Here is a 21964-nt window from a genome sequence, read left to right as displayed (position 1 = left end):
TCTAGTGGCCGTCACCTCCATCCGCCGGGTTTCCGAACTTGCGGCGCTTTCTTGCCGTTCGCCTTTCCTGGTGTTCCATCAGGACAAGGTGGTTTTGCACCCCGTTCCCTCCTTTCTCCCGAAGGTGGTCTCCTCGTTTCATATTAACGAGGAAATCATCCTTCCTTCCTTCTGCCCTAATCCTTCTCACTCTAGGGAGAAATCCCTCCATTGCCTAGATGTTGTTTGGGCTCTTCGTCTGTATCTTCGCCTCCCGGAACCCTTCCATCGTTCGGACTCTCTTTTTGTGGTCCCGGCGGGCCCTCGTAAAGGTTTGCCTGCCTCCAAGGCCACCATTTCTCGCTGGGTTTGGTCGGCCATCAAGGTGGCCTATGTCGCGAAGGGCCATGCTCTTCCTTCCAGGTTGACCGCACATTCTACTAGGGCAGTTGGGGCTTCCTGGGCGGTGCGTCATCAGGCATCAGCTTCCCAGGTCTGCAGGGACGCCACCTGGGCGTCAGTTCACACTTTCTCTAAGTTTTACCATATTCATTCGCTGGCTTCTGCTGACGGCAGCCTGGGGCGCAAGGTTCTGCAAGCAGCTGTGCTTTAAATTGGCGGCATGGCGCTTTTTTCTTCCCCCCCTTGGGGACTGCTTTTGGAAGTCCCATGGTGCTGTGTCCCCCAATGCCATGCACGAGAAAATTTGATTTTTTGTACTCACCGTAAAATCCTTTTCTCGTAGTAGGCATTGGGGGACACAGATCCCACCCTTCTTGGGTTTCTTCTTGTTTGAGGTCCCGGCGTTTGCCTAAGTGGTTGTCGGGTTTTCCCAGTTGAAGACTTGTTGGCTTTCAGTTTTTTTTTTTAGTTCAGGTGTGAAGCTCCTACTGCTTTTGTACCGACTGTTTTCTCTCGGCTCTGGCAGAGGGGTATAGCCCACCTGGGAGGAGCCAACACTTTTTGTTTCTAGTGTCAGCCTCCTAGTGGCAGCTGGGCATATACCCATGGTGCTGTGTCCCCCAATGCCTACTACGAGAAAAGGATTTTACTGTGAGTACAAAAAATCCAATTATATACACACACACACACACACACACACACACAGCAGGTCTGCAGACTGGCCCTCTGCTGTATATTTATGTAATGTGGTGCAGAAGGGGTTACCAGACTATGAAACGCATGACCCATCCTCTTAATTTGTCATCAGTATCTGATCGATGGGGGTCTGACACCCGGGACCCTCGCCAATCAGCTGTTTGAGAATGCCCCAACAGTCCTGTAAGCACTGCGGCCTTCTGGCTGCTTACCATATGGCAGTGACGTCACAACTGGCCACCTAGCCTAGGCGCAGCTCAGGCCTATTTAAATGAACAATCATGACATCACTAGCTGAGGGTAAGCAGAAAGACGGCCATGGTGCTTACAGGAGCACCAGGGCCTTCTCAAAATGATGGGCGGGTGTCCCGGGTATTGGACCAGCACTGATCTGGATAGGTCAGTTTCAAAGAGTGGGATAAACCCTTTAATGTAAGTGGTAGAAGTGGCAGATGATTTCTAACCTTTTCAATCGCTCTCCCACTGCTGGAGATACTGTCCTTCCTGCTCCTCTTTCTCGATTTGGAGAAGGACTCCTAGAAAAACTACTTTGGCTACTCCCTCGAGGACGCCCGCTGGTCTTTCCACCACGTCCAAATCGGTCTAGTGACCGTGAACGACTTCTGTTCAGAGGAAAAAACAAAAAATATGCTGTCAGGCCCTTTGCAAATAGGCAGTCTCCACCTAAATGAATGAGGATACAGGATCCTAGGCAGTTCCATAACTTGAATAGCAGCTGTGTATGTGTAGCGACTAGAGTTGAGAAAATCACGCTTCGGATCATCGATCCAAAGTCGATTCGGTCAAGCAATTAGATTTTAAAGCTGTCTCCGTACAGAATTAAAATGTATTGGTTCCATGGAGCCAAACTTCATTTCACCCGAAGTTGCGCAAAACCTCGGTGAGGCCATACATTTTAAGGCTGTACAGAGACAGGTCTCAGACAGCATTAAAACCGAAGTGTTTGAATGAATGAAGCTTAATTCACTCAAGCCTAGTAGCCATCTTGAGATCAGTGGCGATTTCACCGTTTGACCCCATCAGCTAACTTCTCAATTAAACATGGTTTGACTATAGGACAATCCCTAATTCTGTTTGATCAAAAACATCTCAAAATAGGCTTTATATAAATAAAGAAACTGACAAAACTTTTGTAGTAACTTACCGAGACCTACGTCTTCCTCCATAATATCGATCACGGTCTGGTGACCTTGATCTGGAATATTTTCTGTTGTCTCTTGTCCATCCTCCACCAGAATATCTTCTTGCAGGGCTGCGAGAATATCTACGAGAGCGAGAACGGGATACTGATCTACGCCTATGGGTATCTCTCCTTGATCTAGAGCTGGATCTTGATCTGGAAGACGTTCTGGAGCTTGATGATGTAGAGGAAGACGAGGAAGATGATGTAGAGGAAGACCTCCGTCTAAAGATGGAAATTAAAAAAACATGCAAAGCAGTTAGAAGGCAGTCCCAGCACACTAGACTACTCTTAATACGACAAGTATATTGTGGGAAATAAATTTCACAGTAACGCGTCTTAGCTATTTTCTCCTGCAGCCAGAAGACAAAGTAAACAACTGCCAGAGTTAGCAACTAGTAACAACCCCCACTTACCACATGTTGGCAAGACAAATCTTGGCTCCAAAAAAAAGAATGAAATTGACTTGCACACTTTTTCCTGAGAATCTGCATTTTTATCGTTTTATGTTTCATTTAACTACCACTGTACTCCATTATTGATGCCACAAACACTGATTGCTCATTGTACTATTTAAGTAAATGCAATCAGTCTTAAAGGGGTATTCTGGTTTTCTGATATTAATGACCTATCTTCAGGAAAGGTCGTCAATATCAGATCACTGGGGGTCCAACTCACAGCAATCCGGCCAAACAGCTGTTTGAAGGGGCCGTAGAGCGCATGCGAGTGTCGTATCATCTACAGTATTTAACTAAACGCCATCAACATTGTAGCAGTGGCACCGTTTAATTACGGCTTCCTCCCCTTCAAGTGAATGAAAGAAGTAGCTGTAAGTAGACTGCACCACGGCTACAATGCCAACGGCATACAGCTAATCATTGAAGAGTAGGCAGTGCTCACATGAGCACTGCAGACCCTTGAAATAGGCGATCGGTGGGAGTTTGACCCCCACCGATCCGATATTGATGACCATATCCTGAAGATAGATGATCAATATCAGAAAAATGGACAACCCTTTTAATACCATTGGGTTATAAGATCTGAACATCTGCTTTGCACCTTTTTATAATTCCTATGCCAGTACGTTTAAAATGCCTCTTTCATACAAATTTATGTTAGAGCATTTAAATTGGGAAACAACAGGGCCATATACAAAAAGTATTACTGCCCCATTCCAATTACCGGTTGGGGAGTTCCGGCCCTTCTAATGCAGAAGACTCTGGGCCTCCCGCCCTCCCCCGTAAAGTCCGACCCATACGACATACGGCTGGGGAGAATCGAAAGTTACCGACCGGGAGGCCTCTTTACGACCTGAAGAAGTCCCAGGGGCCTGTGAATGTGGGGCCCTTTTGTTGCCACTGCTTGCAGAAGTTTGAGCTGCAGGGCCTGAAGCTGATTCATCCTCACTGCCCCCAAAGCTGGTTATAAAAGTAATAGCTTCCTCACGCCCTGGACTTGGAGTGTGGGAACGAGAAGCAGATGAAGACTCCGATTGGGACCTGCAGAAAAGAACAGAAGAAACATTTCTACAAATGTCACAACTAAATAAATTCTCAGCAATACTGTAATGTGATTATTAGACAATGACATTGAAATGAGGGGTTTATTCCAATTTTAACATCAGCCACTTGACAACACACAATAGGCTGGCAGTTCTTGTTCCTGCAGCTCTACACTGTGTAGAATGGAACAGGGTAAAGGGCTCATGCACACGGCCGTTGTCCAGCCGTGCCTGTACTGCTGCCCGCAAATGACAATCTGGAAAGTCTGGTGCAGAACGGAGGCACAGAACCCCACGGAAGCACTACGGAGTGCTTCCGTAGTGCTCCACTCCGTGCCTGCGCACCGCAAAAAAAAAAAGAACGTTCTATTTTTTTGGGGTGCAGGCAGATCACGTACCCATTCCAGTTGAACGGGACTGGATCTGTCTGTGGAATCCGCAAGGTTGTTTACCGTTCATTGGGGACCGCAAATCGCGGTCCCCAATGGCCGTGTGCATGAGCCCTAAGTAGAACTCTTATCAGGTGGGGAATTTAATAACTGCTCTATTCTACCACTGACAGACTAGATACTATAGGATTGATGGCAGCTGCCATAAAGCAAATGCAGCCAGCTGTGTGTTGCCTCCAAAATTCCTGCCCCCCCCCCCAAGAAAATGTGTAAAAATATTTAAAAAAATTCTCTCTTCTGCAGACACACTCCATTTTATAACTGCTTCATTACATAACTAATGTTACATACCTTCTGTAAGGATCATAGGTTGGACTGTCTCGTCGGGCATAGCTGTGCAAGGTAAGAAAATAAATAGGGACATTTAGTTTATACTGAAAGTTATAGAAGCGATAATCAGTCCTCGTCTCTGTAGTTATCCATTTCCCACTGATTAACGCTCCAAATGAAAAAAAATTCTGACTTGAAGAAGCCCTTTCTTTTTACCTGGGTGGACTGATCTTTCTTCCTTTAAGTCGTTTTTCTCTAAACTCTCTTCTCTGCCTTCGGGAACGGCGTCCCTAGAATTACATGGAGACAAGTTTACAATAAAACGGTCCTGCGGGGGGGGAACCTTTATTAAAAGTAAGGAATTTGAGGGAATAAACTGGCCAATGTTCTAAGGACAAGCCTTAATTTATAGAGGGTGATTTGGGGCAAGTTACTGTCTGAAGATGTCAGGCCTGTTGCAATGAACCATGTCACGTCCAGCTGTCTTTGGTGCAGATCCTTACAGAATACATGGCCTTCTCCTCTTCCAAAGCTTTAGCGTGTTTTATTGCTTCAGACTCTTCTTTATCTTTACGTAGCATCCTACAAGACGCAAAGAAAACCATGAATCAAGTTAAAAGTTTCCTATAAGGCTCCATTTACACATCCATAATAATGGGTCTGTATCCGTTCCGCAAATTGCGGAACGGGTGCGGACCCATTCATTCTCTATGGGGACGAAATGGACACTATGTGCTCTTCCCGCATCCGCATTTCCGAAGCGCGCCACCAATCTTCCGGTCCACGGCTCCCAAAAAAAAATAGAACATGTTCTATTCTTGTCCGCAATTGCCAGATCCGCAAAACACATACAGATGTGTGAATGGACCCTTAATGTTGGGGCTTTCTATTGCAGTAATTACCGCTGTTCTGCTGTGTATGTCTAAGCATACTGGTTGTCATTAGTAGCGTCGGATTAGTATAACCCTGGCTATAAAACTTATTTTGTGCCACAATTATTTTCACAGACACATACTAAAAGTAATCAGGGTCCATATTGGTGTCCAGTGTTTATGGCACCAAGTCGAGCATCAGCAGTAAAACAGGAAGCCATAAACTATGAAAAGGCCTAAAGGGTGTATGCCTTGGATTTGAACCCCATCACATCTTGCTTAAAGTCTATGGACACCTTTGGGGGCATATTAATTATTGATATTGTACTTATTTTGAGCTAAAAATCATTTTAGCAAAATTAAAAATATTGAGCCCCTTTCTATGTACATTCTTCAGATTCTCTAGTAGCACGCTCTGTTTTTACTGTGATCTATCAGGCAGCTCAGATGACGGCACCTTACCTCTGATCTTATAAACACTCATAGGTCAATTCTCATCTAACTGGTAAGGGTAGTTTCACACTAGCGTTGTTTGAATACGGCAGGCAATTCCGTCGCCGGAACTGCCCGCCGGATCCGGAAAAACGCGTGAAAACGGATTAAATTTGAATCCTGATCAGGATTCTGATCACAATAAAAAAAATACACTGGAAAAAAACTGATCCACCATTTATGGACTTTAACTTGTTTTGCACATTTTTCAGGTTTAACATGCAAAAGCCGACCCGGTTTGACGGAACACACGGCGCCGGATCCGAAATTAATGCAAGTCAATGGGAAAAATGCCGAATCCGGCGTTCAGTCAAAGTGTTCCGGATTTTTGGCCAGAGGTAAAAATACAACATGCTACGGTTTTCTGAAAAGCCTGGTCAAAAAGCCTGAACTGAAGACATCCTGATGCCTCCTGAACGGATTGCTCTCCATTCAGAATGCATGGGGATAAAACTGATCAGTTATTTTCTGGTATTGAGCCCCTAGGACGGAACTCAGCGCCGGAAAAGAAAAACGCTAGTGTGAAAGTACCCTAAGAATGTGGCTTAAGTAAGTGTTTTTGAGCTGTGTGTAATTTAGAGAGAAGGTTTATTACATGACTGGCACAAATTTAAGTGAAAATACGATTCTCACAGCTAGGCAGAAGTTAACCCTTTACAACAAAGCCGCTGAATATTTATAAAAAGCAGTTAAATTTTTTTTTTTTTTAAGCCCGAAATGAGTAAAAAGAAAAATCATAAAAATTTTTTTTTTAAAAATGCTCAGAAGGTGTACATAGCCTTTAAAGGGCTTGTGCCATAAACTATTTTTCCCTCTAAAGTGTATTTTCATCAACGTTTGAATCCCATTTCCTGGTTTGTCATGTGATCCCATCATGCCTTAGAGCAGCGAGATGTGTCCCGACATCAGATCATGTGACACTAACCACGCCCCTTGTTCCTAACGATGAGGCGTCCTACATTATAAGGACATAACCAACAGCAACTGAAACTCAACACTGATTTGGCACAGGGTGCAGTGATATAACGAGATTTTTGTATAACTTACCAGTAAAATCTCTTTCTCGCTCTTTCCTTGGGGGACACAGAAGACCTTGGGTATAGCTCATCTCCCTAGGAGGCGTGACACTAAGTGAAGACTGTTAAGCCCCTCCTCCACAGCTATACCCTCAGCCTGGAGAGAGAGACTGCCAGTTGCGTGTCCAAGTAGTGAGAAAAGGCAAAGTCCAAAAATTGGAACCAACAAGCCAACTACCCAAAGGGTAAACAAACTCGGAAACAGTCAGAGAAGAACAAAGAATGGGTGGGTGCTGTGTCCCCCAAGGAAAGAGCGAGAAAGAGATTTTACTGGTAAGTTATACAAAAATCTCGTTTTCTCGCCCAGTTTCCTTGGGGGACACAGAAGACCTTGGGACGTTCAAAAGCAGTCCAAAGGGGGAGGGACCACAGCACCAAGGCGAAGCACCCGAAGGCATCAAAAAACCCGCCGCCTGTAGACCAGGCGGCCCGAAACAGCATACGCCGAAGCCCGAGTATGCACCCTGTAGAACTCGGTAAGGTGTGCAAGGAAGACCAGTGACCGCCTTGCACAAATGCATGGCCGAAGCCTAATGCCTCCGGCCCAGGAAAAAACCGACAACTCTGGCCAAATGAATGGTGACACCAAAAGCAGAACCCTGCCCTTGGTGCGGCAACCACAACAAGAGCCACTCTGAGAAAGCGGAGGAAAGCCACCCTGGAGGCCGTCAACCCTTTGCACGGACCTCCTGGGAACACAAGAGACCGAATGTCGACAAGAGTCGGAGATCTCCAACGTTCCCTGGGGTGGGAAGGGGAGGACGACTGCCTCAATGAAATGAAAGACAAACACCATCTTCAGAAGGAAGGAAGAGACGGAATGGAGAACAGCCCTGTCCTGGGGGAAGACAGAAGGCTCGGAACAAGAAGGGCCGCCACTCAGGCACCCATCAGAGACACGATGGCTACAGAAACCCAACTGTTAGTAGAGGGAACTTCTGTAACGGCTCCAAGGAAAAATTGGAGCGCCAAGAGCCTAGTATGTAGTTCCCAGGACGGTACCGGAGGACAGTACAAAGGAACCCAAGAGCCGCTCCATGGAAGAAGTTCCTGACAGGCCCAGAGGGCCTGGGAACGCTGAAAGAGGAAGGACAGGAATGACACTTGATACTTCAAGCAACAGAGTCCCAGCCCCAGGTCCAGGCCGGACTGGAGAAAGACAGAACCATGGAGAAAGGCAGAGTGGGGGAACGCCCAGCTTCCCACAGAACCCCAGGTAAAACCCTAAGTCCTACCACAGATCCTGGACGAAAAACTCGGCTAGAAGCGAACACTAGCGAGCCCACTAGAGTTGCCTGGGCAAGCGGGTGAAAACCCAATGATCAGGCGCAGACCCGTAACACGGGTAGAACAGTCGGTAGAACTGGTCCCGTCGGCCCCCGAGCAAGGTTGTCCCGTATCCCCCCAGAGTGGGGAAGCAGAAGGACAAACGGACAGGAACCGAAGGGTCCGCCCAGCAACCGCCAGGACAAGACAGGCTAAAGCCGAAGCCAATGTAGCCACCACAGGAAGACGGACTACAGTTCCGGTGTGGGAGATTTAAAAGACAATCCTGACCAAATGGTAGTCCTCCCAAGTTACCGAGAAGGTGAATCCAAAGCAGAAACATTGCCTAAAATGGAAAAAACGCAATCTGCACCCAGCGGGAGGACAGAAAACGGTAGACCCGGTAACTAGGCACACAGCTAGTACAGCCAGTGTGGACAAGGGAGACTCAAAAGGAACACCAGAACCATCCACATGAACAACCATGCTTTCCCCAGAGGGAAGGGCAGTGAAGGAACAGTCTCTGAAGCGTGGCCGGAACAGACGCCACATCGGAATGATCTGTACCGAGTGGGAGCCAAACAGAGCCGGCGAGAAAAGGCAGGCGAGACAGAGGCCGGTATAACACCCTCCAACCGAAAGGGGGAGTGGGCAACAGAGAGGCCATAGGACAGCTCAAAAGCAGAACACCGCTACACAGAGACGCCCGGTTCACCGCCTCGCAGAAGGCGAATACCCTGAAGAACCCAAGGTGGAGGTCCCCCAGACCTGTATAAGCGAGCACCCAAGAGAAGTTGGGTGACCTTCCCAAGAATAGCGGCCCGAACCTGGTAGCAGATCAGACTGAAGCACCGAGGGCGCCAATCCGGAAAGAATCATACCACACTGCACCCGAAGAGGAGGAAATGGTATTAGGCGAGGGGACCGTAGTCCCGCCAGAGCCAACATAAAATGCGAAGGGCGCTGCAGACAGCGCTCTCGACCATGTGACCACTAGCACAGGGAAACAATGCCGCGGAAGGACAAATGGGCCAACGAAATGAATGAGTACCACCCAGCTCTGTGCAGTAGCGAACAGTAGAGCCCGTCTACTTAAATATAAGGTATTCATTTGTTGTTTATTGGACAACACCTTAGGCTTACACAGATGGACAGAATGATCTCCTTAGAGAATAGTGCAAGGCTTGCGGCAATCATCGTATCCCAAGAGAAAAAGTATGTCGCAGGAGGAAAGGAGGCATACGTACGAGTAGCCCCGTAAGCAGTGAGAAGGCCAACCCACCTACGGGACGAGAAGGAAACAACGCACAAGAACGTCCGCTCACTGCAAAAATATATCACTCAGCGAAGAGGGCCAGCCACAGAGTGCCACAGTATCTACGGGAGTGCAAACTGAAAGGAGTTATGCACAAGACTAGTATGGTATGCGATGGAACGCAAACTGACCGCCCCGAAAAAGGGGGGAAATGTACCTGGCAAACTGCAGTGGGCAAGAATGCAAAGGCCTGCCCCAAAAAGGGGGTGATGCCCAAGGCCGTACCTACGTCAAAGAAGTAGGGCATACCATACTTCGCCCAGAAAGGCGCCATGCACATGGCCACACAGTATCCAGCAGGAACGCAGGAGGTCCACCTAGTGAAAAAGGGGGGCATGCACAGGGCTATCTTAGCATTAAGTGAGTGTGCAACAATTCACCCAACCCGAAATTTCGTGAGAGTGTAACTACTCCGCCAATGAAGGGGAACATGCGCAAGTCCAGTACAGCACATACAAGGACAGCCTTGAATCTTGTGAGCGTGCAAAATTCCACCCATGGAATGAGGGGTGGTCACGCACAAGGCCAGCACCGTATCCAATGGAAGCGCAAGCGTTCCACCCATGTTAGAGGCCATGCTCAAGGCCAGCAACGTATCTGGTGAGAGTGTAGTATGCCGCCCAGAAAAGGAAGGGGGGGGGGGGGGGGGGGGGGGTCATGCACATGTCCAGCATCGCATCCAGGGAGAATGCGAGCAGTCGGTGAGAAAGTGTGTATGCCACCTAAGGAGGCATGCCCATGGCCGGCAGCGAATCCAGTGAGAGTGCGTACACCGCCCACAGAAGAGGGGTCATGCATATGGCCGGCCGCGGATCCAGAGAGAGTGCAAGCACCCCGCTATGTATAGGGGTCATGCACATGGCCAACAATGTACCGGCGAGAGAACAACCACCGACCGAGGGAGTGTATGTATGCCGCCACCCGGGAAGGAGGCATACCCAAGGCCGGCAGTGAATCCAATGAGAGTACATCATACCGCCTATGTAAGGTGGTCATGCACATGGCTGACAGTGAATCCAGTGAGAGTGCCGAATGCCGTCCACAGAAGGGAGTCATGCCTATGGCAGGCAGCGAATCCAGTGAGAGTGCCGTGTTCCACCTATGGAAGGGGGGCACGCACATGGCCAGCAGCGAACCCAGTGAGAGTGCCGTGTTCCACCTATGGAAGGGGGTCGTGCACATGGCCAGCATTGTATCCGGAGAAACTGCAGTAGGCCGCCAATGAAAGGGGGATCATGCACAAGGCCAACCCGCAGTTAGGGAGAGTGCAGTATCCCGCCCAGGAGGGGGGTCCTGCACATGGCAGGCACCATAACTGGAGAGGGTGACGACTGTTGCCTACAGAAAAGGCATGCACTTGGCCAGCGCCGTAGCGCGGAAAGGGCAAGAAAACCACCTAGAAGGGGAAAAAAGACCCTGGCAGCGCCGCAGCCGGGGAGCGCGACACCATGCCGCCTATGGAAGGGGGGCATGTATACAGGCAGCACTCTGAGATGAGGCTGCAGCGTCCTGCGCAGCCCACAAGTCATATATATAATAAAAACTTTTTTTTTTTTTTTTTTTTTTTTTTTTTTAACACACAGCCTCACTGAGGCAGAAAAAAATAAATAAAAGGGGGGGCCACCTACAGGGCACAGATCCACCCATACAGGCTCATCGGAAGCCGGCCTGTACCCAAAGGGTTAACAGGGATCCGGCCTGGGGGGCGGCACTGCGATCCTCTGGGGGCGGGGGAACCTCCAGGCGGGAAGAATTCGCGCCTGGAGAAGTTCCAGCCCCCTCCAACAGAGGCCTGAATTTGCGGCCTAGTTGCGTGAAGCTGGGGCCTAAATTTTTAGCGGCGCCCGGCTGACCGGGGCCGCACAGTATTTAAAGTACCGGCCGGCCTACGGAGCGGCACATACCGGCCGCGGGTGCCCACCCCGCGGGCCGTAAGAACCGGGGCCTAAATTTTTAGCGGCGCCCGGATGACCGGGGCCGCACAGTACTTAAAGTACCAGCCGGGCCTACGGAGCGGCACATACCGGCCGCGGGTGCCCACCCCGCGAGCCGGGGACCCGGATAGAGCGGGATCGCGGCCTTGAAGTGGAACACAAGTTTTGTTCCGACGGTCGGCCGGGGCTGTTGAAGCGCTCATTTTGCAGGTCACGGTGCCTAGAACAGCGCTCCATATGGCCGGCAGCTACAACCTCCTTTCCCCTGGAACGGTGTCCGTGAGAGTAGGGAGGGTCAGTGGCAGCAAGGCTCGGGCCCTCTGGCCCTGAAGTAGTGGCCGGTAAGAGGGAGGGGGACCCTGAGACCGGGTCTGTGAGGGTGGGACGCCTGCATAACCCCTCCATCAGGGGCAGCTAGCTGCGGACCTCCGCAGCTCCCTAGGCATTCTTCTTGTAGGGAGAAGGGTGCCAATGTCCTGGAGGCCAGGAGAGAGGGAGCAGAATGTCGCCCTGCGACAGCCCAGGAGCCAGCCTAGGTCTAGCATGGGCAGAAGGGTCCATAGGCCCAGTATAGGGTCAGGCACGCAGGAGACCGGGGGGGGACGGGGGACGTAGGGCTGGAAAAGCCTCTCTCTCACCATAGTCGTCTTCACCCTCGGTCCGTTCCAGCAGGGTCGCCCCTTCAGCTACTGGCACCGTAGTGGCAGGACGCTGGGAGAGGGACTTGGCGTGCGGGCGACCCTTGCGCTGGCGGGATGTAGGGGAGCGAGGCTGCCCTGATCCACCTTGCCTTCTGTGGGGGAGGCAGCAGTGCGGGTGACCGGCACTGGCGCAGCTCAACCCCGGGAGAACAGAGAGGTCTAGTGCGTCTCTGTTATCCCTATGATCTGGAACAAAAATAAAATAAAAAAGTAAAAAACTAAAATTGAAACAAGGAGAAAGCAGCCCTGCAGAGCAGGGAGTGTCTTGCCTCCTTGGACACTAAGCAAAAACTGGCAGTCTCTCTCTCCAGGCTGAGGGTATAGCTGTGGAGGAGGGGCTTAACAGTCTTCACTTAGTGTCACGCCTCCTAGGGAGATGAGCTATACCCAAGGTCTTCTGTGTCCCCCAAGGAAACTGGGCGAGAAAACAGCGATAGCTGTTGGGTAGAATACATTTATATTAGTGACACAACTGCTTTAAGTACCTGACAAAGTCTCCCTCAGCCATTCCATAACTGGTTGCCTGCTTGTTCAGATCAGCAACCTGCTCTTCAGTTACGTCATCAACATCTACTTCCACGTCTGAAAAGAACAAGTGAAGAGATCATGATCAGTTTAGGTAAAATCCATGTTCATCCTAATGCCAACTGATTTATTCCTTATAGCATACGCAAAAACCAACCCATTGTCCCATTCTGAACCCCAAACACTGACCTCTGCCTACAACTGGACTCACATCTTTACAGGAAACTAGTTAAAGGGGATGTCCAGGGTCAGAGCTCACCCTGGACCTATCCCCTTCTTCACCAAGCAGCTCATCCGAGATGAGCATCAGAGCATGAATGCTGAGTGCTGTATTGCGCAGGGCAAGAGCTTTATTGTTTACAAACTTACACTGCTAGGTGGAGGCTTTCACCTAGCAGAGACCCGGTACATCACGGGATGGAACAACAAGGCCCTTGCCCTGCGCAGGTCAGGGGAGAGCACTGGAGCATGAAATGCTCCAATGCTCATCTCAGAGGGGCTGCCTGGGTGAAGAAAGGGATTGGTCGGGTTCCGCTCTGAACACGGACAACCTCTAACGTTTTTGCATTTTATTTTATCTTTAAATAATGGAGTAAACCTTGGCAGACACAGGAAGAACATAGATCCTCCATTCAGATATTGCAACCCTAGTCAGATCCCAAATCTCCATGCGGCAAGGCTCTTCAAATAATACAGAAATCAAAGGAGATTATGTTAGCCAATTATTGCATAAGTAAAAATACCTATGTCTGGAATGACTTCATCTTCATCAGATTTGCTCTCATCATCAGAATCTTCGTCCTCTTTGTCGGAGCTTCCTAAATCAGCCACCGTGCTGTCATCATATGTGTACCCAATTGAGGCTTTCTTTTCTGCCAACCTACATTAATAGGAAGCATAAACACATTTAGATAAAAAAAAAAAAAAAAAAAAAACAATGCATGGCTATTAGGATGTGATTTGATTGTCCAGTATAAGCTCTTGTACTGCATAGTTATGTGCAGGATTTACATTGCTGACAACCAGAACAACTTATTTCATAACAGGTTTTGTTCAACTAGGCTTTGTTTTTTTGGAGAATGAGTTGTATTTATGTAGGTGAAGCCATTGACTGTTAGGCGGTGGTCAGGTGAGTACATGGAACGTCATCACTTCTGGTCCAGCAGGAATAAGGGATGCAGTGCTGGAGCAGCAGCAGGACTGTAAAAGGTTTTATTTCTTTGTTTTATTAAACCAAACTCTGCATGTTGATTGACAGGGCCAGGCATGATCAGGTTTACACTGCCTGGCCCTCAATAAAAGTGGAGAGGGTGAGGCAGTTGCAGAGAGAGCTGAGCCTCTAGGTGTAATGACAACGCCCCCATTGCTCCTAGAGGCTCATTTGCATATAATAAAACAACAATTTTCTCAATAATGCGGGCACATATGAACACGGGACCAACACAGATGCCTTCAGCTGCCGAGCACATATGCAACAGGTCAGCCAGTGTCATAGATACAAATTTGCTGACAGATGCCCTTTAAAACGTAAGGTGATAATTTATGTCACTATGAAACTTACTTCTTCTTTTCATCATCCCCTGGTCTTTGCAGACCACCGTAAAGTTCATCAATGTAAATCTGATACAGACACTGCTCTTCAGAAACTATATAAACAGAAGCAAAGTGAAACAGCATAAAATACACAAAACGTTCAATCAGGAATAAGTACATAGAAAAAAAAAAAGAAATCTCAAGCCTTGATCTCTTCAAATTTTATTTATTTTTTAAATACTTCTTATAAGGAAACATTTCTGTATGTTTTCTGTGTATTCGGCAACCAACATCTGCTCATATGAGGCCACAACTTCACTAAAGACAAGAGAAGTGACCTTCTCGCTCTCTAGATCACGACTATCTGATTTGTCACAGATCACATTTGAGCGCTAGACTGAGAAAAAGTAAAGGAGATAGACAATCTTTAATGAAGACCATTTAGAAATTGCCTTTTCACTGAAAAGGTGTCTATCATATTGCCAAGCTTTTCACATCGCTGGTGGGGCTGCAGAATCTGACAAATTTGTCTACAAACTGCTACTGGCTATGGTGGCTCTCTGCTCCCCCTCCCTTCTCTCAGTATTACAGATGGAAGCAGGGAGGGGGGGAAAGGTTGTACATGGGAAAGCAGAGTGTGGAGGGGAAAGGGAGCATCCAAGTCATCATGAAGGCTGCAGAACGGGAGAAAAGCAAACAAGGTATTTTGCAGGAGGTGGAGGCTGAGTACAAGTGTAGAAAAAAAAACAACAGATGACCCAGGGCAGACTCTGCAGAGGAGGAAGGGGGGAGTGAAATCACAATTCTCAGTATCTATAAGCACAATGAAAAGAAGACCCCTCATGGGCTGTAGTAGTGGAAAGCAGTACAGGACAAAACTAAACAATACATGAGAGCTAGCGACAGCAGTAGCATCCTTAACACACATACATCAGACTGGGCAAGTATTACTGGTGCAAACTAAATATTAGTGGGTCTGAGAATTAAAGAAGGAATGAAGCCTGAAGACCAAAAATTAGCTCAACTTTTTAATTCAAGGTCAAAGGGGTAGTCCAGTTTTTACTAAGTGATTGCCTAGTCTCTGAACAGGCCATCAGTTGTTAAGCTGGGATACAACACCCCACCCATTGTTTGGGTTTAGATATGTCGCCGGAAGTCTTTGCTGGATCTATACGGTTCCCACTGACCTCAATAGGAGCAACGCTGTACTAATGTGCTCCCTCCGGTATGCAGTTGATGGCAGAGGTGCAAGGTGTTGGACCGGCGCGATCAGCTAGTGATGGCCTATCCTGAGGACAGGTCATCCCTTAATAAAAGCTGCACTAACATGTAAAAATACATTTTTCGTGTCAAAGTTTCCATAGCCTTTATCTTCCTGCAGTCACCTTTCCATGTAAATGATAGGCTTTGAGGGTTTCTAAAATGGTTTAGTATCATAGGATCACATTCACTTACAATCTAGATTTACTACACATATGAAAAAAATAAAATAATAATAACATACTTCCAGCAAAGTCATTCTGAACCAACCCACGGTAGCGTTCATAATTACACTTCCGGTCATCAGCTTCTTGTTCCGGTGATCTGGTAGGGGTAGAAAAACGTCAAAATCATTTTGTGTGAGAATGCAGGTATGTAAAGACAATGAATCCCCCAACAAATTTACTGCCAGGGACAGCTGGGCAAAGAGGGGATCAATAATCATTAAAGAAAGGAAACTTAGTAAAAAGCAACTGCCTTAAAGGGCTTCTGTCAACCCACTAAACTGTTTTTTTTTTTTTGTGTACTTATAATCCCTATACTGCGATTTATCCATACATAATGTGATTAATCATTTTGGTTCAGTAGATTCTGCTAAAAACGTACTTTTATAATATGTAAATTACCTGTCTACCAGCAAGTAGGGCGGCTACTTGCTGGTAGCAGCCACATCCTCCTATCATAATGACACCCCCTCCGCATGTTGATTGACAGGGCCAGCGGACGGGATCTTTCTCTGCTGGCCCTGTCTGCTATCAAGATCTCGCGCCTGCACCGTAACTGTATGTAATCGGCGCACTGAGAGGCGGACGCTCGGTCGGCCGCTCCATCCTCAATGCGCCTGTGCCGATGACGTCACATCTACACCCGGCGCAGGCGGAGAGCGTCCTCCTCTCAGTGCGCCTGCACCGACTGAAGACAGGTACGGTGCAGGCGCCAGATTTTGAATGCAAACAGGGCCAGCAGAGAAAGATCACGTTCGCTGGGCCTGTCAATCAACATGCGGAGGGGGTGTCATTATGATAGGAGGATGCGGCTGCTACCAGCAAGTAGCCGCCCTACTTGCTGGTAGAGAGGTAATTTACATATTTTCTGCTGTGTTAGAGGAGCAAGAACAAAGAAAATAACTGAACTGTCGGATTCGGCAGACCGTCCCCAATGACTACAATGGGATCAGTTCAAGTATCCACTTTTTTAGCAGAAAAAAAGTCCTGCATGCAGAACCTTGTTTGCTCTTTTTGGTGGAATCTACGACTGAAATGAGCCTCCAATGCAGGTCTGAATAAGCCCAAAGCGAGAAAACTTATCTTTAAGCTAAAGAGTCCAGTGGGCGGTCTGACAACCTTCCCTCTATGAATGTACATATAGAGATTTGTCAATCACTCATTACGACCGCCCACTGGATTGAAAGCCCAGAATGAGCAGAGGTTTATACTAAATCTGTTCTATAAAAATTCAGATCAATCTCAAGTTCGTTTTGCTCTGCATTTTGGTGCCTAAAGACTGGGCTCTCTTTAAAATCTGTGAACGTATCAAATGTTAAAATTTTGAAAACCTCTGGAAAAGAATAAATAACTATTGCTTACATTGTGGTAAGAAGAGGAGGTCTATATTCTGAAATGTAGTCAAGATGAGCTCGGACATCAAAGCGGTCAATCATGTTGTTCGGGTCCCCCTGCCACGGCATCCTAAACAAGATAAATGTGTGTATAATATAAAAAAAATATATATATATATATATATATATATATATATATATATATATATATATATATTCTCATTCAGATGATACAAATGACTGACTGCACATATTTCGCATGGCTAGAATACTCACATGTTAACAGGGCTTTCAGCAGCCAGTGCTACAGCAGAATCCAGGTGAATCTTACATGATCGCCCATGTACCTGAAGGAACTGAGCTGGATCTTTTTTCTATAGAGACAAATATATTTTATACATTAAATAAAGAACAGCAACAAAAAAATTGAAAATCACCATGACCATGTATAGAGCCAGGTCCATAAATATTGGGACAGCGTCACAATTCTAACATTTTTGGCTCTATACACCACCACAATGGATTTGAAATTAAACGAACAAGATGTGCTTTACCTGCAGAACGTCAGCTTTAATTTGAGGGTATTTACATCCAAATCAGGTGAACGGTGCAGGAATTACAACAGTTTGCATATGTGCCTCTTACCTGTTAAGGAATCTGATTTGGATGTAAATATCCTCAAATTAAAGCGGACAGTCTGCAGGTAAAGCACATCTTGTTCGTTTAATTTCAAATCCATTGTGGTAGTGTATAGAGCCAAAAATGGTAGAATTGTGTCGATGTCCCAATATTTATGGGCCAGACTGTATATGCCAAAATAATTGAATGCAAACTATTCATAATGTACAGAAAATGTCAGCCACGTTCTGGCAAACCCTGCTGTCTCACAGACAGGCCTGATACACACTCAGTGTCCGTACTACAGTCTGCAAACCACAGATCCACAAAATATATAATACCTTCCATGTGCACTTCACATTTTTTCCCACTTCCATCACTAGAATATATGGACAAGAATAGCACATGTTCTATAATTTGCAGAACGGACATACGGATGCAGACAGAAGTGAATGAGTCCATGTGCTATCCACAAAAAAATAAATAAAAAGCAGATTGGATGTAGTCAACATACAGTCATGTGTATGAGGCCTTAATCTGTTTCTGGGAAATCTCGATTAAACTTAACTCAAGACTGTATACAAACGGTATATCTGAATAGCTTGAGATTGCTGATGGTCTAACATCACAAACCCCTGGCGATCAGCTCCCATATACTTCCTCTGGAACCCACTGTATGCAGCCATTCCCTGCTCTAGATAATGAGGGTAGGGACTTCCAAGTTATGGCCCAATAGGTCAAATGGCCAGCAGCTGTCCTAATGAGAAACTCTTTAACCCCTTAAGGACCCAGCCATTTTTAGCAAATCTGACCAGTGTCACTTTATGTGGTGAAACCTTTAAAACGCTTTTACTTATCCAGGCCATTCTGAGATTGTTTTCTCGTCACATATTGTACTTCATGACAGTGGTGAAATGGAGTAAAAAAAAACATTTTTTATTTATAAAAAAAAATACCAAGTTTACAAAAAAAAAAAATCTTGACTTTCATGAAAGATAGTAATAACTCCAAAATTAGTTATTACTTTACATTCCCCCATATGTCTACTTCATGTATGGATCATTTTGTGAATGCCATTTTATTTTTTGGGGACGTTAGAAGGCTTAGAAGTTTAGAAGCAAATCTTGACATTTTTAAGAAAATTTCCAAAACCAACTTTTTTTTTTTTAAGGACTAGTTTAGGTCTGAAGTCACTTTTTGAGGCTTACATAATAGAAACCACCCAAAAATGACCACAAGAATTAATGGAAAATAGAGATGAAATTTCACTTTTTTGGCAGATTTTCCATTTTAATCAATTTTCTTTCCCGCTAACAAAGCAAGGGTTCACAGCCAAACATAACTCAATATTTATGGCCCTGATTCTGTAGTTTACAGAAACGCCCCCATATGTGGTTGTAAACTGCTGTACGGGCACACGGCAGGGCGCAGAAGGAAAGTAACGCCATATGGTTTTTGGAAGGCAGATTTCACGGGGATAATTTTAAAGGTGCCATGTCACATTTGAAGACCCCCTGATGCACCCCTAGAGTAGAAACTCCCCAAAAAATGACCCCATTGGGGAAAATACAGGATAGAGTGGCAGTTTTGTTGGTATTATATTAGGGTACATATGATTTTTGGTTGCTCTATATTACACTTTGTGAGGCAAGGTAACAAAAAAAATAGCAGTTTTGGCACTATTTTTTGTTATTTACAAGGTTCATCTGACAGGTTAGATCACGTGGTATTTTCATAGAGCAGGTTGTTACTGACGTGACAATACCAAATAGGACTACTTTTTTTTGGTTGTTTCAGTTTTACATAAAGCATTTTTGAAAAAAAAAGATTTTTTTTAGTGTCTCCATATTCTAAAAGCCATTATTTTTTTGGCGACTGTCTTATGTAGGGGCTCATTTTTTTCAGTATGAGCTGTCAGTGTCTTACAGTGTAAGACGCTAACAGTTGCCTAGGAGACCAAGCCCCGGGGCTGGGCCTCCTGGGCTTCCGTAGCTAGCCATCGGGTCCCCGTCACCGCAGCACGGGGACCCGATGGGGATGTACAAGCTGCCGCGAAACCCCTGTATAAACATGGGCAGCGTGACCGCGGCATACAAGAGGTTAATCCGCCGGCATCAGTGTTTTCACCGATGCTGGCAGATACAGCAGAGGCCCGGCTGCTGATCGCGGCAGCCAGTTAACCCTAGGACAAAAATGCTCGTCCTAGTGCGTTAAGTACCGCCCAGTTAGGACGAACATTCTTGTCCTAGGTCAGCAACTAAATATTTACAACTTTTCCTCAGGACAGGTCATCAGTATCAGATCTGAGGGGGTGTGACACCCGGTACCCCCCGCCTATCCTGAAGATAAGTCACCATTTTATTTTCCAGGATAACACCCTTTGAAGGGAATCTGTCACCAGCGACCCCCCTATCCAGCTGTTTGCATAGACACCTAGCTGTGGTTCACCTGATTAAAACACAGTTTTTCTTTTGTTGATCTGAGGCTCTATTCCCGAGCTATGATATATTTTCATAATATGCAAATTAGGCCTTTGGTGCAACGAGGGCATCACTATTGCCCTTGTTGCGCACAAGCTCCACTCGTTTCTTTGGCCAGCCCTTCCCTTGGGCTTTACCACTGACTGGACGTGTGAATCAAAGCAGCGACAGCGAGGGAGGGGGTGGCCAAAGAAATGAATGGATCTTGTGTGCAACAAGGGCAATAGTGATGCCCTCGTTGCACCAAAGGCCTATTTTGCCTATTATGAAAATGTATCATAACTTGGGAACAGAGCCTCAGATCAACAAAACAAAAACTGCGTTTTAACCAAGGGAACCACAGCCATGTGTCAAATAGCGAGGTCACTGGCGACAGATTCCTTTTAACAGCTTCCCAATAAGAAAAAGAAATTCCGCTTTACTTACAATCTTCTCATAGTATTCTCGCCGTCGCTCAGCCCGCTTTTTATAATCCACCATCATCCCCCGAAGCTTTCGCTCGTGTTTACGAGCTTCATGCCACATCCTAGAACCAGTCTTCATCCGACAACTTACTGAGGGGAAAAAAAATATATATATATTTCTTATAGATAGATAAATAGGTAGATAGGTCATCAATATTAAAATCCCAGACAACTCCGTATAATTCGAATATTGGAGTGGATTTTTGCTACAGAAAAAATAAAATAAAATAAAAATCACTTATTGCACAGCATGTAGCCCTGGTATGACTGGCAGGGATGTTAGAGGTCCTGGAATACGGTGTGCGGTACATCACGGATGTAACATGCCATGTACTGAAGGACACGCAGAACGTGCAGATTGTCCGTATAAATAACATTGGTTCCATATTCTGTATTGTTAGAGAAAACTGAGCCAACGGACAAATAAATAAATAAAATAAACAATTTAAAAGTCCGTAAAAAGTGATTAGAAGCCCTCTCCCCCTTTTATTTTTATCTATTTATTACATTTCTTAGAGGACATCTGTCACCTTGCCAAAGCAGTATTAAATGCAGCACTACATGAGTAGTACTTCTGCCGGTGACTCCCGCTCGTTACTTTATACCTGCGCACTCACCGCTGTCCTCCCACAAACTGCTGCCGGAAAACAGTGAGAGCAGAGACCTGAGCAGAGACCCCTGTATTCCAGGGCCAAACTGCAGGAGGACAGCAGTGGAACACGGCGGCAGTACTAGTCGTCTACGTAAAGCACACGAAGACTGGGGCTGCAGCCTATGGCATCCTTAGGCCAGACCTCAAATGACAGCTGCAGTCCATAGGAGTGCACCAAAGTGCCTGCAAAAACTAGGAAAAAAAATTATTGGAATGAAGAAACCCAAAGGGAACAAGGCAGTGGAACCGATCCAAAATTGACCAAAAAAATTGGGGAGTAACCTGACATTAAGCTAAGGGTACTGTCACACTAGCGTTTTTCTTTTCCAGCATAGAGTTCCGTCACAGGAGCTCAATACCAGAAAAGAACTGATCAGTTTTATCCCCATGCATTCTGAATGGAGACAGGATGTCTTCAGTTCAGTCCTTTTGCCTCTTCAGGATGGAGATAATACTGCAGCATGCTGCGGCATTATCTCCGTCCAAAATTCTGGAACCCTTTGTTCCATTGACATGTATTAATGCCGGATCTGGCCCCGAGTGTTCCGGCAAAACAGATCCAGCATTGCAGTCTGCGCATGCTCAGACAACAAAAAATTTATCCGGCATTTCAATGCATTTGTCACACGGATCAGGATCCTGATCCATCTGACAAATGCCGTCAGTTTGCATGCGTTTTGACGGATCCGGCAAGCAGTTCCGGCGACGGAACTGCCTGCA

General features: G+C 46.5%; 1 protein-coding gene across 7 annotated transcripts in view; it reads right to left on the bottom strand.

Annotated features, from left to right (window-relative positions):
- The window catches only part of LOC121009216 (CLK4 associating serine/arginine rich protein), a 47144-nt gene that overhangs the window by 20938 nt on the left and 4242 nt on the right, over positions 1-21964 (bottom strand). For all 7 annotated transcript variants that reach the window (XR_005780723.1, XR_005780724.1, XR_005780725.1 and 4 more), the window contains exons 2-14: positions 20555-20682; positions 17307-17404; positions 17059-17160; positions 15717-15796; positions 14241-14325; positions 13423-13559; positions 12640-12736; positions 5002-5080; positions 4715-4788; positions 4520-4561; positions 3571-3777; positions 2243-2503; positions 1542-1700 (exon numbers count right to left, since the gene is read on the bottom strand). Coding sequence is in view for 4 of the 7 variants with exons in the window: in XM_040442181.1 (XP_040298115.1) it covers positions 1542-1700; positions 2243-2503; positions 3571-3777; positions 4520-4561; positions 4715-4788; positions 5002-5080; positions 12640-12736; positions 13423-13559; positions 14241-14325; positions 15717-15796; positions 17059-17160; positions 17307-17404; positions 20555-20671 (1538 nt within the window). In the remaining 3 variants the exon portion in view is untranslated. The remainder of the gene's footprint in view (positions 1-1541; positions 1701-2242; positions 2504-3570; positions 3778-4519; positions 4562-4714; positions 4789-5001; positions 5081-12639; positions 12737-13422; positions 13560-14240; positions 14326-15716; positions 15797-17058; positions 17161-17306; positions 17405-20554; positions 20683-21964) is intronic.

This window comes from Bufo bufo, chromosome 8, assembly GCF_905171765.1.
Source record: "Bufo bufo chromosome 8, aBufBuf1.1, whole genome shotgun sequence".
In the NCBI taxonomy this organism is placed as follows: domain Eukaryota; kingdom Metazoa; phylum Chordata; class Amphibia; order Anura; family Bufonidae; genus Bufo; species Bufo bufo.
Note: the sequence above shows the minus strand (reverse complement) of the source record. Positions and strands in the feature narration are given on the sequence as shown.